Raw genomic sequence first — 16,521 nt, forward strand, 5'->3', positions numbered from 1 at the left:
AGCTGGGCTTATTCAGCCTGGAGAAGGTTTGATTTCAGGTATTTGTTACAAGTTCTTCCCTGTGAGGGTGATGAGGCACTGGCACAGGTTGGCCAGAGAAGCTCTGGCTGCCCCATCCCTGGCAGTGTTCAAGGCCAGGTTGGACAGGGCTTGGAACAACCTGGTCTAGTCGAAGGTGTCCCTGCCTGTGGCAAGGGGTTGGAACTAAAAGGTTTTTAAGGCTCCTTCCAACCCAAAACACTCTATGATACTTACAACTCCTTTCCCTGTAGGCTCTGGTGTAGGTTGCATTGTATCTCCAGTAGCCCAGTCTCTCTCCAGCTTCGGTTTTACCTGCCATAAAACATCCATTATATTACAACTGGCTGTGAATAGGTCTTGCTTGTACCCCTCCGCCTAAGCCTTGTTTTCACCTGTCGATGCCTTCATTGTTAGATGGCATGGGATATTTCTCCCCCATTCTTCCTTTCTTCTCATGAGGTTCACAAGCCCTGGATGGGGGCTGTTACAACCTGCTGTTGGTTGATTGCTTGCTTGTACAATTCCATTTGTAATTCTGCCTTGCCTTTGACTACTGCTCTGTAGGGCTCTTTCTGAGTGAGAAGGGTGAGCTCTTAGGCTCTTAACACACCAACAGTAATTGTCCCACCTGGGTGCTAAGCTTCCTAGGATGTTTTTCAGTTGATCAAGAATTAAGTTTAAGGTGAACTTTCAGTTCTTCAGTTTATCACTACTCATTGTGTCAGCACTGTCCAATGGAGACCCCTTCCAGTAGGTATAGAGCACAATAAATAACCCTGTGACCCACACAGTTCCTCTCTTGTGGAGCAGCTGCTTTCTCTCCAGACAAAAAATTCAAGGTATTTAATTCAAACACTCTAAGCCTTGTCTCTCAAAATACAGCTTCATTCCACAGAAGGCCCGCACAACAACTCTGAAACTTCCTCAATCAAAAGACTGCATGGATATAAAGATGGATAAAAAAATGTCAGACTATTTTCTATAGTCCATTTGTGACTACATAATTTATAATCACTCCTCATCTGGGAGCAAACTCATGGGTGAAGCTGTATCTACTCTCTTTAGACAAAAAGCTACCATCTGACAAGTCTCAGCAATTTTGGCAAGGAAATATGATCCATTTTTCTTCTCAGGCATGCAGCTAGGTGCAAATTAGGAACCCCCACCTTACGTAAGTTCTTATATTTGCTAAGATTACCACTTTTTTCTTTCAAGAAAATCTGATTTTGACATTTAACTCATGTCTCACCTGGAGAAGGAATGCACCTCATCTAAAAAGCAACCAGGAACATAAAGCATACTCCTACCGCATCCTGCTGTATTTGGGGTTCTGCTAGGTTGCCTGGAGCCTCCCACCAGAGATATAAAAGCATTCCTGCATGAGCTGTAGACTTCTGTTCCACTGGGCCATCTGTCTGGAGCTCTGGAAGCTGTGCCCAGCTCTTCATCTCTGACGCTGGACATCACAGCACTACAGTCATAGCACATGTGGCTTGAGAGCAGAAAGCCAGCCCGGACAGCCTCATGGTTTACAATCAGACAGCATATCTTCCTCATGCCAAAGGTGTATCAATAAAATTGTTTTGTTACATGAAGCACAAAAAATATCTTTTTCATGGCCAACACTGCTTTACTGGCAAAAACATGGGCTGCTGACTTTGCACATCTAAGCTGCTTTCCAAGACATCACATTGTAGTTCTACCTGACCTGTAGATTTACAGATTGACTGTTAGCCACATTTTTCTTAACTATTCCATATGCTTATTCTGGTGTTTTAACCATCATCCCAATGCATCATCATTACATTTCTTCATTCAAATATGACAGGAATAATCAATGTCTTCCCTCCTAGATCCAACAGAGGAAGTGTTATGTCCCACTTTCACAAGAAAATCTTTACAGTTACTTTTCAGTGTCCTTTTACAAGATGCTAAAGTGCTCATTTCTCACATGCTCTACTGCTCTGAAGAGCAGTACCTGATTTTATTTTCATTCATTCCAGCTAGTTCCAGTTCAGCTGGAACTCACTGGGTTGTTGATCTAACAACATAAGAGCTGGAATGGCAGTGTAAGCGGCTTTTGCTTTTCCCAGCCTGCTGTTTAAGAGCAGGCTAATCTATAGGGAAGACTATATAGTTGTGGGAATAACAGGGAGCAGAGATCCCTCAAATAATGGAAAACGCGTGTCTTGTGACATGATGGGAAATGACTCATGGAGATCCCAACATCAGCTTTATCCTGTCAGTTACCTCTACCTCAGCACTGGCCCCAGTACATAGGTACTGCACAGCACCTTTGGTATGCTCAAGTATTCCACCATGCCACAGTATGTAGCTTCTTGCTTAGTCTGCTTCCAGGCTGCAGGTTAGAGGACAGCCCTCACAGCATCAACTCTCTAGGGTGAACAGTTTGAACTCCTATACAGCTGTAATTAACAACAGCTGCTATTTTATTGTTGCTGTTTCTGGCAGGAGCATAACTTGCCTCACCTTTGGTGTTTTGCTGTGGCCGTCTTGAACTACCGCCCATGATGAGATCCAACACTTCTTTCCATTCTTGCATTGGATTTGTGTTTAGGGATTGTATTATTGGTGCTCATTCCCTCCTCTCATAATTTGTTCACAGGCTTCTGCATGGTTTATTAAGCCTTCACGCAGTCTTCCTGCACGCCTCACTGGGCAGATGGCGGCAGCCTGTACCCACACTGCCAGGGCCTCTTCCAGGAGCTGTGCAAGGGCAAACCTAGTGAAGTACATCCACACATCTGCGTTTGCAGCCTGCCCCGGCTGCAGCGCCAAGGGAGCAGGGGGCAGAGGGAAGGCCACGGCCCGCGCGCACAGCTGGGAGGCACGGCGCGCGCCTCCAGCCCCCGCCTGGCAGCTCCGCAGGCGGCGGCGGTGGGACTGAGGGGAAGCCGCCATAACCCCTGCGCCGAGGGGAGGGTGACGCCCCACACTTTGAACCCTCCTAGCTTCCCGTCCGCCTGAGGGAAGCAACCGGCGGAGAAACGCAGCCTCTCCCCGAGGAGGCGGTGGTGGGACGCGAACGCGAGCTGCTGCTGCTTCTTCTTCCTCCTTCTCCTAAGATGGCGGCGGACTCCGCGGAACTGTTCCGCGTGGCCGAGGAGCGGAGCGGCCACTGCGCCGTGGTGGACGGGAACTTTCTCTATGTGTGGGGGGGATACGTGGTAAGGCGGAAGGCGGCGGTCGGAGGGCGCTGAGGGCGAGGACGAGTGGCGGAGGGAAGTTGAGAGGGGCGAAGCGAGAAGCCGCACGGGGGGAGCTGGCCGGAGGAGACCGGGTAGGGAAGCGGAACGGAGAGAGCACCTCAGCACCACGCTGCCTTGCCCCAAGTCGCCCCTTTAGCCGCTGTAACCCCTCGGCGAGCTAGGAGCGGAGCACTGTTTACCTCAGCGCGGGCGCTGATTAGTTGTAGGGGCAGCGCGCCCCGCAGGGGCGGGCGTTTTAAATGGTGGCTGGGGGGCTTGAGGCGCCAGTGGTTGCTCTGAGGAGAGGGGTGCGAGGGAAGGGGGGGTTCCTCTGTGTGCTCCACCCCACCATTTTCTTGTTCCCTTTTTTTAAGTCCTCATAGCTGTCTCCTCCGTTTTCAACTGCCTCCGTCATGGAGCATGTGTTGGGGAATGGCTGGCGGAGCCGGTTTGTTTTCGCATTTCTCACAAACGTGCGGTTCCTTTGTACTCTGGGAACGCTTCTCTCATCTTCCTTCCTCTTTGGGGTGACGGTTATAATTTGCGGCTTTTTTCCCAATGTGTAATTCCTGTTCTTGTTCCGGAACCCCTGCATTTTTTACTTATTAGTAGTTGTATGTTACGTACAGTGTGCTTTCCTCCTTCGGAAAGCAGTTCTGTCACTTCAAAAATAAGCCTGTGGCAGACTAAGAATACGTTGGGTTTTGTTTTTTTTTCCATTGAAAGATCAGTTCTAGTTTTGGCATGAGTAAATCCTTGTAAATCTTACCTCTGGATGAATTCAGACCAAAAGAGAGCTGTGAGTGATACTACATTAACCACAGGCAGTTCGTTTTACCCAGTGTCTGTGCACATTGGCGCTAAAATGTGAAAGTACTTTGCTTAGTACTACTTGTTTTGGTCAGCATAATGTGTTTCTATTAACATGTTCTGTATTCTTCTATCTGTATTTTTCATGGGTTAAGGTAAACTTTCCTATGCAAAGTTTGTCCTTTCGTACTCAAGCAAATAATTCTGTTTGGGGACTCCTGGATTTAGATTTGAAAATACATTATGTGTTATGAGTGTGTGTCGTAACAAAGGGAAGGTTGTTTCTAGGGCTTTCAGGTATTAGTTGTCATTTCCTGAAGCACGTTATAATTTGCTTCCTGGAAGCTGGAATTTTGTTGTTGGTTTGGTTTTGTTTTGTGGGTTGTTTTTTATTTGGTTTTGGTTTGTTGTGTTGGTTTTTGTTTTGTTTGGGGGGTGGTGGTTTGTTTATTTTGTTTGGTTTTTGTGAATTTATATCCATTTATATATATAACTAAAAAAGTTAGACTTCAAAGGTGGGGGAGAGGTGGGCTGCTCATGGAATTTGAGTTGCTCTGGTCCTAAGTTCTATGCATTTGACCTTTAAAGGGTTGTGCTGACAGTGACTACTGAAATACTGAAAATACAAGCAGACACTGAATATGGAAATATAAGCCCTCAGCGGTGGGAGGAAGCAGGACAGTAGGGGTTTGCAGGCTGGGTTACCCTGGCATGCTTTCTTCTGCCTACTGGATGGCCAGGCTTGCCCAATACCAAACTAATAAAATTAAGGAACCTTCAGGAGCCTGTAAACTGTTCTCACAGCTTTTCTTCGTTTGGGGGTCTTTGGTAGGTAGTGTTTCTTGTGACTGCTAGTCATGTAAGAATTTGAATACATGTTTTGTAGGGTCAATAAGTTACCCACCTTTAGAGTAAGAATATATTTAAATAATGTGTGTCATTGTGATGTACAGGAAGATTCAGTGTCCTTTTCTGGCCTTAAACTCCATGCAGCCTAAATCACTGGTAATGCTATTTGCCTGTGCTTTGGTCTTTAGAAACTGCGGTTGGACTAGCTAGCATAGTGTTTTCAGTAGTTTCCTAATAAAGGATCCTGGACTCATGGCACAGTCAATGTGTGTTAAGTTTAGCAGATAAACTTTGCAAACGTTTTTAGTAGCTTCATGTATTATTTGTGGAGAGTATTACGAAAATCATGGTTACTCTTTAAGCTGCACTTTACACAAGTAAATGATTTTACATTTTACATGTTGATGGCGGCCTGCTGCCCAGCTAACTTATTTTTGGCATCAGTGTATTTGCTCAGGGCTGGTTCTGTAGCAAATGCTTGACCTCAGACCACTCATGTATCTAAAATTGCGTAAGCCTCTGCACTTTGTAAAAGCTGCAGGCTGCTTGCGACAGCAGAGCCTACCTTATGAAAGGTACCAAGCAGGATGGACTGTATTGAGCATAGTGTGTATGTACCTAGTTGGCACCTTTCAAATTGAGATGTTAATAATAAAAAATCATTTAAAGGCAAGTAATCAATATCGGTAACAAAACTGTTAATGATTAAATTTCATTTTTGTATTTAACTTACTTTCCTCAGTCATTTAATTTTGCTGTGAGCTTTTTTGGTTTGTTGTTGTTTTTTTTTTAATTTTTTTTATTTACTGACTCTGGCTTCTTATTGCCTCCCAGTCTTCCATTTCTTTCTAATGCTAAGACAATAATTAATGGTGTCATTGTTACTCAGCCTGAGTTCTGCTACTGCATTCTTCTGGGCTTCATTCTCCTGTTTATTATTCTTCCTCATCATTACTTTCCAAATTATTTTTCTTTCTTACATGACTTCTGCCTGGGAATCTTCATATATCTTTTTTCCACAGAGGAATTAATTTGCTCTTTAGTGTTATGACATAGGTTAAACTCTTTTGTATTTGTCATTTTGTTCTTTCAAGTTCCTTCCTTCAGTCTCTGCAAGTAACTGAAGGACGTGCCTTTCAGTTACACTTTCACTTTTCTCTATATATTTCCATTATGCCAAGAATTGCCTCCTAATTAAAAGTGTCTTGCTAAACAAAAAATAATGTGTTTTAATTTCAGAAGCTTTACATTTGGTCTGATTTATGTTGTTGCACATCTTTCTTGGCAAAACCTTAAGTTTGTAAATCTGTGTCTTTAATGAGTAGGCCTGAGGAATTCAGTTCCTTATTTCTAAAATGCATACTTTTTTTCTAACATTCTATTTAGTTGTTGGGTTCTTTACCCATTTGCAAACCAGAGCAAAGTCTTAGTTTCTGTAGAAGATAGAGGGGTTGTGGAATAACGAAAAAAAATCCATCATGTGAAGAACAGCATTAATACTTTGATGCTTGGCTTTGATGTTCTTGCATTTTGAGGTGTGAAGGCTAAGAGTACAGAAAAATTTGCTCAGAATGATCACATCAGTGACTGAAAAAATGCTTCATTTAGAAAACCAGCTTTTTAATAGAGTAGGGAAGTATCTTGGAAACTCTCAAGGTTTGGGGGGTTTGTTTTGTTTGGTTTTTTGTTTTTTGTTTTAAAATTTATAGTCATGTTATAATACTGTTGTGCTACTTTTTAGTAGCACTTGTATGCTTTATAATGACTTAATTGTTCACCTGTGCTTGTTTCTTATTTATACAAATTGGTTACTTGATTCCTATTGCTTTTTGAAATGCTTCTCTCACTGCCTCTGAAACACGAAATTTATATTTTTTATAATCTTTACACCATAAACTGAGTGAATAAAGATAGTATTAACAATCAGCAAAGCTCAGTGACACCAGGAAATGTCTAATAGAGTATTTTTATTAGCTTCAAAAGTGAAAAGCAACTTTTTTGAACTTCTAGCATGAAATTAAAGTATTAGCATTATTGAGCTGCCTGTTTAAAATTGTAATGATCTGAGCAATAATGCTGGGGTATGACTTATGCTCTGGTAGATTTTCTCCTTAAGATTATTCTGTGTCGCTAAGTAGCGTGATTTGGTATTTAATTTTAAAATGTATGGTGTATAATGTATAATATATTTAACATTTGCAATTTTTTTTCTGTTTTAGTCAATTGAAGAAAATGAAGTTTATTTGCCTAATGATGAGCTCTGGATCTATGAAATAGATAGTGGGTTATGGTGAGTTGAATCCTGTGTGTTTAAATAAAATACAAGGTTAATCTTTGCATAGATTACAATTAGCTGCAGTGAAGAGACCTCAGGTACGTGAGTTATTTTTCCTGTTCCCTGAATCTTAAACAGAAGATCTTTAATGTAAAGACTGAAGAACAGACATATGTACTTGTAAATGAACTCTAGGAAACACATTAATTTATTAAGTATAATTGTTTGGAGTTGTTTTTTCTTTTTTTTTTCAACAGAACATTTGAAATTGTGGGCTTAAGGCTCTGATGTTAAAACAGATACATTTTATTCAGGCATTTATTTTGGCTTAGTTCTCCATGCGTTAACCTTTATGGTAAAAGGAATATTTAAACACTGGCTATTTGGGTTCTCAATCTATTTGCAATTACATATTTTTTATTTCTTGTGTTCTGAGTGTATTTGCGTAAATAACTTACAACCTTGCACATCATGAGCCATTTATCCTCACATTTCATTTTATGTTTACTTTTTATTTATTTTATGTTTACATATCATATGTGGGGAGAGAGAACAATACCTCTTTTTAAAGTTTTCCAGTGTTTTCTGTTACAATAATTGCATTCAGTCTGGCAAAGTAGTATCCATCTGGGCTTAAACATGTTTTCTGCCAGCTGTATTTCTGGTCTCCCACTGTTTATGTATTTCTTGCATACCCATATTCAAAGCAACAATTTGGAGGAAAGCAGGGAGGACAGCTAGATCAGGAGGGTGTCTCACAGTATGTAGGAAGTTCCACATCTGTGTGGTGAAGTCACTGATTTCAAAAACAACCATTTGCACATGGTTAGCTGTGAAGTTCTAGCAAGTCTTTTTTAAGATTGTACCCTCACTGAGACTGCAGCTTGCTGCCTGTTTCTCTTGGTGAAAGGTTTGGCAAAAGCAACCTCATACTCTCTTGGTTTTCACCCATGGTGTGCTTGGACCCGTGGTACTGGTACACTTCTTTATGTGGTCACACAGGAAAAGTGATCTGAGTTAAATTTAACTTTTGTTATTCCAGGGTTATTTTTAACCGGGATCTGTTCTTGATCTTGTTCTGTTTGCAGCACAAACAGTTGTACACATACAGTTGAGTGCACAGTATGACATGGAAAGAAGCAGGAATGAGAGAGAGAGCGAGAGAGAGCAGAGAAGGGCAAGGACGGCCAGCCTGTGGCAGTGCTGGTGCCATAACAAAGGTGTTGGGAGCAGTGCCCTGAGCAGCTAGTGATCACTGTTTTCCGTAGGGACAGGTTATATGTGCATTGTTCACAGCTGGTGATTTAGTGCATAAGAAGCTTTTCCTTTTGATAGTTGCCTCCAGTTCTTTTAGGTTGGGGTGAGGTCAAGCATCAGAACTCAAAGTTGTAGGAATCCTTTTCTTCTGTTTAGGTACCAGTAATAGATAATGGAGGCATCTGATCTAGGCACAGATGTACTGGAAGGAGGGAGTGAATGGATTTGACTGAGTCAACAGATGTGGTGATAACAGAGCTGGCAGAGAGAAGGAGAAGTGGAATCAGGCTTTGAAGATGGGAGACAGTGACTGAAGAGGGAGACTGAGTCAAGGACCTGGGTGGAGGACACAAGAGTCATATCAGGTGGAGAGTTGAGAAAAATGTATAGGAATGGCAGGGAAAGGAAGCTTCAACCAAAACCCATGGCGCATAAGCTGGGGCAAGGAATTGGAGTGTCAGCACAGAGACTGGGATTTGGCTGCTGAATCTACAGAGTCGGAAGGTGTGGCGACAAAGTGGAAATCCGAAATAAATCACGTCTTCTGTGCATGTAGGTGTGAGATGGCAGCGCAGGTCCCTATCTTCTGTAGAAATTTGAGATCCTGGGAAAACTGTTTTCAGTGTGGAGTGATGTTTCTAAGCACAGTCTTGGCCTGATGCTCAGCCTCGTGAGTCCAGGAGAAATCGAGTTTAATCTGATAGTTGCGTAGTGCTTGAGATGTGTGATGTTACAATTTACATCATAGGAAGTTGCTGGTTTGTAACTTGAAACTAGCTAGGAAAAGGTTAGGAACTGCTGTTGCTACTGCAGAACAGAGAACTTACTACTAAAACTGGCATTATTGAAGATTTCACAGTGCAGTGGAAAATGCAGGTTTACGAGCAGGGCATGTAAATTATTGAGTATTTCTGACCTTTATTTCTACTTCCGCCTCAGTTTTCCACTTGTAAAATAACAGCAATACCATGTTATCATTTCAGGAATTTTTGGAGTTAATAGTAATTCCAGGTTTTGAATAATTTTTGTTTCAGCTCTTTTTAAGATGGGCTTCAGCTTCAGAAAAATTGAGATGCTTCATAAATGTATGCACAGTATTCACATGGAAGTCTTCCTAAACCACAGGAGGCTGACTTTATGTATTTGCTGTTGTTTCTAGTGCTAGTTATGCCCAAAACTTTTAGCTTTAAGTCTAAAAATCATTAATACACCTGGTTTAGGTTTAACTGTAACAGATGTGAAAGCAGCACTGTAAGGCTTAATGTATGTGCTAAATTGCAGGACAATGCACCTAATGGAAGGAGAGTTACCCACTTCCATGTCAGGAAGCTGTGGGGCAAGCATTAATGGGAAGCTGTACATATTTGGTGGATTTGATGATAAAGGATACAGTAATCGGGTATTGTATTATTTTCTTTCCATTTCATACTGTATTTGAATGAATAATGATGCTGACTTCACTGGTGTTTTGTCTGGTGTACTTTACATTTGAATTAAGGAGAAATTTAAGGAAAAAGCTTTATTTTTGTAGAAAAAGGATACTTTTAAACTGACAAAAATCCTTTAGTTTTTGTATTAAGTTTCAACTCCTTATATTTTTCACTGAATCATAGCTTCAGAGTAAGACCCATTATGTGAAACTTTATATAAAACTGCCAGTGCTTTCCCAATTTAATTTTTTTTTTTTTTAATATGTTGGCAGTCAAAATTGATCTCAGAATATCACTTTTCTTTTTGCTGTTTGATAGTGATTATCTTTCTTATCTATTCAGGTAATAAAGTTAAAATAGAGCTACCAGTTTTCCTTGTAACTGAAGACCGGTGTAAAAAAGTGGATGAAATGAGCCGTTTTGTCATTTAGTGTAAATGAAGTCAGAGTTCAGTCATGACTAGAAAATAACTAAAATGGAGCCTGTAACCAGATCTCAGTTCAGTACCTGGTTCACAGGCCTTGTTGTTTTTTGCACAGTTACCTGGTTAGGTTAGGTGGAACTACTAACAGTTCTGCCAGTAGAACTGAACTGGGAGCTGTTTGTCTTGCAGAAGTATTTTGCAAAGCTTCAGCTGACTCTGGAAGGAGCAGGATATTACTGGCTGAGTGAAGGCAAGGAAACTTGCTGCTGATTTTGACACTTTAAATGTATTCTTGTGATGTATTGGACTCTTCCTGTATGTTGCTACATACTGTAAATTTCACTGTCAGTTTCTTTTGTTTTGGTTTTTGTTTTCAAAGGAATGAGTGTATTCTGGGGGTATTGGGTTGTTCTTTTTGTTGGTGATTTGTGCTGGATTCTTCAACACCATTTATACTGAAAATATTGTAATTTTTTTCTTTTAAGCTTTATTATGTTAATTTGCGAACAAAAAATGGAACCTATAGGTGGAAAAAAATTACAAATTTTAAAGGTCAACCTCCTACACCACGTGACAAGCTTTCCTGCTGGGTGTATAAGGACAGGTAACACATTAAGAATATTTAATATGTGCTAATTGCAGAGACGAAGTACTATAAAGTGAAGAGCACGCAGGTTTGGGATTCATGAAACTTAATTCTTAGCTTGACTTGTTATGGGATTTTATGTAACTCTCCTAACAACTTTCTACCAGAGTTTTCTCATGTGTGAGCTGAATTAATGGTAAGTATAAACCCACTTTAGGGAGAGGGTTAGGAAATTTAGTAAAAGTTTGTGTGATGCTGTGAGACTTCCAATAAAAACCAGTATGCATCTGTTACTCCCGGGTTTAATTTCAACATGTTAAAAAGTCATTATAAAAAGGATGTTGTTTTTTGTTCCATTATATAAGCATTATATTATTACCTGCAATAATATATTTAGTACATTTTCAAAGGTTTTAATAGCCTACAGATGCTGACAGCTGCAAAGCCATTTCAGTGATTATTTTATAAGAACCAAGTCAGCTTAGGTATTTGTGTTGTAAAAGCTATGGAGTGTACTGAGGAAAAATACTTAGCTGAAAATAAATATTCAGATTGTGTTTATTAAATGTCTGGATATGTGGCGTATGTGGTTACAAGTGGCATGTCAGTGATTTACTATAAAAGCTATTGTAAACAAGAATATGATATACAGTGAACACTATAAAATGTAAATTATTTATCTGTTTCTGGAATCCACATCTAAAGAGGTTTTGCATAAATGTATAATGCCTCTCAGTATTCTGTCTTGGGTTTGTAATTCAAATTTAACTGCAAGATGTATGAAATTATATATGTTTGAACAACTTCTTAGCTGTTAATATGAGATTATTCAAAATGTAATTAATCTATTCAGAGTATCATGTAATCTGCATACTGAGAAAATCTCCCGTTTTAGGTGGCAGAGTGTAACCTTTTCATTTAACAACAGTATTTGGGGACAAGCTATGCACCTTTGCAGAAGTATACATTAAAATTTCACAAGATGTGAGTTTGCAGATCAGGATGTCTTGGTGTATTGCACAATGCTTTCAGTAACTCTGTTTCCCCAGGAATGTCAGTCTGGAATGATCTTCACCACCCCAGCATTTCCTTAATTGCCTTCTCCCAAGATCACTAGCAACTATACCAAATATCCTCAAATGTTGAAGTTAAAACTTTAGGAACCATTACTTATGGATGGCCATTTCATGGGTGGAATATTAGGCTGGGAGGTGTGTAACAGTACTTGCAATACATTCAGTAGCACTTAGTTGAAAGAATCTCTTTATAAGTTACAGAAAGACTTCGTGGGTCATAGGCAGTCTGTGGGCAGAACCTTGGGAACATTTGTTGTGAAAAGATGTATACGGAAGGCTAACAAAGGCAGGAGGAGCACAGGAATTTCAACAGAAAAGGGCAGGAATTCTAGCAAAAGCTTAGGCATGTCACAGTCTTGTGTGTTGTGTGTCAGTTGGAGACTTGTGACTGAAAATGTGACTGTAATAAGTTTGTCAATGAAGGAATAGAGAATAGGGACTCTTGAGTAGGATAGAGAATAGGTACTCTTCTTAAGTAGTCTCCTTCGTAGTTTATGTGGATTTCTGTCAGGCTTGTTGAGGAGCGTAGCTGTTAATCTTCATCTCAGTAAGGACTGCTAGGTAATTAGGTGCAATATGAGATATTTTAAGTTGTTTATATTATTAATATACAGTATAGTAGGTAATAAAAATTTGAAATAAATTATTACAGTTTATTAATTTGAATGTTATTTACAAAGCAGCCAACTGAACATATTTTTATTGTTGTTCTTTCAGGCTAATATATTTTGGTGGTTATGGCTGTAGGAAGCATAATGAACTGAGTGATTGTTTTGATGTCCATGATGCTTTTTGGGTAAGAGAGTTGTCACAATTCAGAGTGCTTTGTGCTTTCTGATTGTAAGTATGAAAATCTGACTGATTTTTTTTTTTTATTTGTAGCAGAAATGCAAATTAAGAAGCTTCTACTTCAGATTTGAAATTTCAGCTATGCCATGGTGGGAGCCGTTGGCTATTCAGTGTATTCCAAGTAGCCAGTGCTAAGCTTTGAGTTCAGTGAAACAAAATGCTCTTAAAGCAGAATCAAAGGCAGTATTTTAATTCTGAAGATATATTTTAAATACAGAACTTCCAGAAAATGTTAGAATTAATTTCCTTGAAGTAACAGTAGGGAATGTACAGGTTCACAAGTCTTAACTGACAAATACTTTCAGTTAAGTTCTTTTAATTTGTTATCCAGAGTAAATGCCAATACTTTGAGATGTCTGAATTAGCTGGTTTCCTAAAAAGATTTCTTACAGTTAATAGAAAGAAGACTGAATACAATATTTAGTGACAGGAATTAATAAGAAAAACATATGCATTCAGGGGAGTATAGATCCTTACATCAAATGTTAAATACTGACTTAAAGAAATGTATTACTTTGTACAATTATTTATTTCTTAGTATGCTACACACAAAATTAGAAGGTAGAATTTGTCTCCTGCAGTTCATTATGTTGGTGCCAAAAGCCCATTTGTCATCAGCCCTAAAATTCCTGAATACTGTTGTCCTCTAACTAGACTTGAGCTGCTGCATCATTATGAAAAATACTAACATGTTTCTTTTAATAAAATTGTGCATTTTCTGTTTGATGGATCACTACTGGGTCTGTATCCAATAAGCACAAAGATTTTAAAATAAAATACACTTATTTTTAATTTTTAAACTTTTTTTTTTTTTTAGGAAGGACAGATATTCTGGGGATGGCACAACGATGTTCATGTTTTTGATACAACCACACAAACTTGGTCTCAACCAGCAATTAGAGTGAGTGTGTTTGTCTGGTCTTTTGACACAGTTGTGATTTTACTGCATTTTCAGTAGTTACTGTGCTCTAGAGGTTGATGTTGGGGAAAAGCAGCCCAGAAAGCCAACGGTATCCTGGGCTGTATCAAAAGGAGCATGACTAGCAGGTCGAAGGAGGTGATCCTGCCCCTCTACTCTGCTCTTGTGAGACCTCACTTGGAGTATTGTGTACAGTTCTGATATCCTCAACATAAAAAGGACATGGAACTGTTGGAACAAGTGCAGAGGAGGGCCACAAGGATGATCAGGGGACTGGAGCGCCTCCTATATGGAGATAGGCTGAGAAAGTTGGGGCTATTCAGCCTGGAGAAGAGAAGGCTGCGTGGAGACCTCATAGCAGCCTTCCAGTATCTGAAGGGGGCTTATAAGGATGCTGGGGAGGGACTATTCGTTAGGGACTGTAGTGATAGGACAAGGGATAATGGGTTAAAACTTAAACGGGGGAAGCTTAGATTGGATATAAGGAAGAAGTTCTTTCCTGTTAGGGTGGTGAGGCACTGGAATGAGCTGCCCAGGGAAGCTGTGAATGCTCCATCCCTGGCAGTGTTCAGAGCCAGGTTGCATAGAGCCTTGGGTGGCATGGTTTAGTGTGAGGTGTCCCTGCCCATGGCAGGGGGAATTGGAACGAGATGGTCTTAAGGTCCTTGCTAACGCTAACTATTCTATGATTCTATGAAAAGTAATTTGAATATGCTTAGTGTTGTTCATGCTTATAACATGAAACAGGGGGACACTCAATGCCTCTGCAAGGTGAAAAATTCAGAACTAGTATGAATTTCTCTTTTCCCCACAGAATGTTATCAGATATGTTTTTTTTCTATAAAGTGGTTCTAATGCAAAAAAACCCAGTTGTAACCTTCAGAAAAGTTATTAGAAATCTGGACACATTAGAGGATGATACAGTATTCTGTATCTAGGGGATAATTTTGAGATAAAGCTTTGTATTTAAGCTTTAAGACTACTGTTGGGAATATAAAATTACTGTCAGCAGTCCATTATTGGAAAGACAAGGAACTGGAATACTCCAGGAAAACATTTAGTAGGAATACTGGAGTGGGGCTGAGGAACAGGGTGTGGAGGTGGTGTAGCTCCTCACAAAGCAAGCTCAGGTCCTGCAGAAATGAATTATGATTATACCAACTTTGGGTATCTTTATAGGCTCTATATTCATCCTGCCTCACATCTACCCAAGGGTTCTGGAATGAAGCAAAGGTCTACGGGGAGCTTGTGGTAGAAATGAATGAATGGTTTTAAGAGTGCCAAACTGAGGTTAACAAACCCCATCTCTCTGAACTGTTTTTATATAAAGCCATTTGGATGCCTGTATCTCTGTATAATTAATCTGCAACATGGATAAGCTATCATAGATAACAGACAGTTGACCACATGAGAGATTAAAGTCTGTCAGGGGATTTCTTCCGTTCTGGTGCTTCCCCCTTTTCATAAAGCTGCAAGGTCAGTGTGGAGGATAGTATTTTGGGCTGAAAGAACAATAGTGGTCTTGAAATCTAGTTTCCCTTGGCTCACTATTCGATTTTCACAGGCTTACAGAAGGCATGGGGTGAGAGAGAGTAAACTTGCTGTATTGCTAGTTAGACCTTCAGTTTTTTTCCTTTTGGCATAAAGATACGTGTTTAGTATGCTTGTTATTTTGAGCATTGTATATAAGGAGTTGTTGTATTTCCTTCAGGAGTTAATGTTGAAAAGTCTTTTGAACAAATTTTTCTTTGTCATGCTGCACTGTTAGAAGAAACAGATCAGATATTATCCAGCAAATACATTATTTTTAACAATCTTCCAAAAGACCATGGAGACTCACTTTCCCAGTAAAATAGTAATGCACACGTTTCTATTTATTGGTATTAATATGATAGTATACAGTAAGGGTTCATAAAATTCTGGTCAATTTACGTAAGAACTCAGTAGAGGTATATTGAGCGTCTGACACTATTTTATGAACTTTATAGGATGTTCTAAAATTCCTATAAAACTAAGTGTAAAAAAAGAAATAAATTACCATTGAAAAGTAAAAGCCAGTTTTGCTGTCTTTATTTCTGATTTACACAGGGAAGGCTTTTTGGTATGTGAATACTGGATGTAGCATCAAATTTTAAGCTCTGATTTCTGAAGATTTTAGTACCAGTTCCTGATGAGTTGCACTTTGGAAAAATAAAACTGCACGGGATATATCAACAGTAACTGATGTGTTAACTGTAATTTTATGCTTAGGAATTAAAGATAAATTAACTGAATTTCACTTAAGCAATGATAAATCAGACCGAGAGGCAACATATTAAACATCAGCAACTGAGGGAACTCAGTAAAAGCTGTCCTTGGCAATTATGCATATCTTCTAGTGCCTGTGGGGTCTTGGACATGACTACAAATGATTTAATGTTAAACCTGCAGTTCTGTCAGTGTGTTGATGCATGTTGGCCTTACATTTGCAGTCTCTATGTTATTGAATTGCCACTATCCTTGGCTGTCACTTTGATGATGTTCTAAAGGATCTTATTTTGGTTCTTTCAGGGTGGAGATCCACCTCAGCCTCGAGCAGCTCATACATGTGCTGTGCTGGGAAATAAAGGTTACATCTTCGGAGGACGAGTGCTGGTTAGTGTTTAATTAAAACATTACATTAGCAGTAATACTGTTTTCTTGGCAGGCTGGTTTTTGTTGGTTTTGTTCGTTTGTTTTTTTCAATGGCAAATTTCTTTGTAGTAGAAAAAAAAATCCAAAATGTCTTTGGTCTAACCCGTATGTTAGGGATGTTGAATCCAGGATGCTTCTTTTCA

The 16,521-nt window shown here is 39.7% G+C and overlaps 1 protein-coding gene across 3 annotated transcripts in view; it reads left to right on the forward strand.

Annotated features, from left to right (window-relative positions):
• Positions 1-2,814: 2,814 nt before the first annotated feature.
• The window catches only part of KLHDC1 (kelch domain containing 1), a 31,216-nt gene continuing 17,509 nt past the window's right edge, over positions 2,815-16,521 (forward strand). For all 3 annotated transcript variants that reach the window (XR_009744950.1, XM_061462519.1, XM_061462520.1), the window contains exons 1-7: positions 2,815-3,209; positions 7,109-7,179; positions 9,703-9,820; positions 10,761-10,879; positions 12,655-12,733; positions 13,604-13,687; positions 16,256-16,339. Coding sequence is in view for 2 of the 3 variants with exons in the window: in XM_061462519.1 (XP_061318503.1) it covers positions 3,108-3,209; positions 7,109-7,179; positions 9,703-9,820; positions 10,761-10,879; positions 12,655-12,733; positions 13,604-13,687; positions 16,256-16,339 (657 nt within the window). In the remaining variant the exon portion in view is untranslated. The remainder of the gene's footprint in view (positions 3,210-7,108; positions 7,180-9,702; positions 9,821-10,760; positions 10,880-12,654; positions 12,734-13,603; positions 13,688-16,255; positions 16,340-16,521) is intronic.

The sequence above is a fragment of the Pezoporus flaviventris genome, unplaced genomic scaffold (assembly GCF_033815535.1).
Source record: "Pezoporus flaviventris isolate CSIRO_AGI_PZ_B2104156 unplaced genomic scaffold, CSIRO_AGI_Pfla_v1 ptg000035l, whole genome shotgun sequence".
Classification (NCBI taxonomy): domain Eukaryota; kingdom Metazoa; phylum Chordata; class Aves; order Psittaciformes; family Psittacidae; genus Pezoporus; species Pezoporus flaviventris.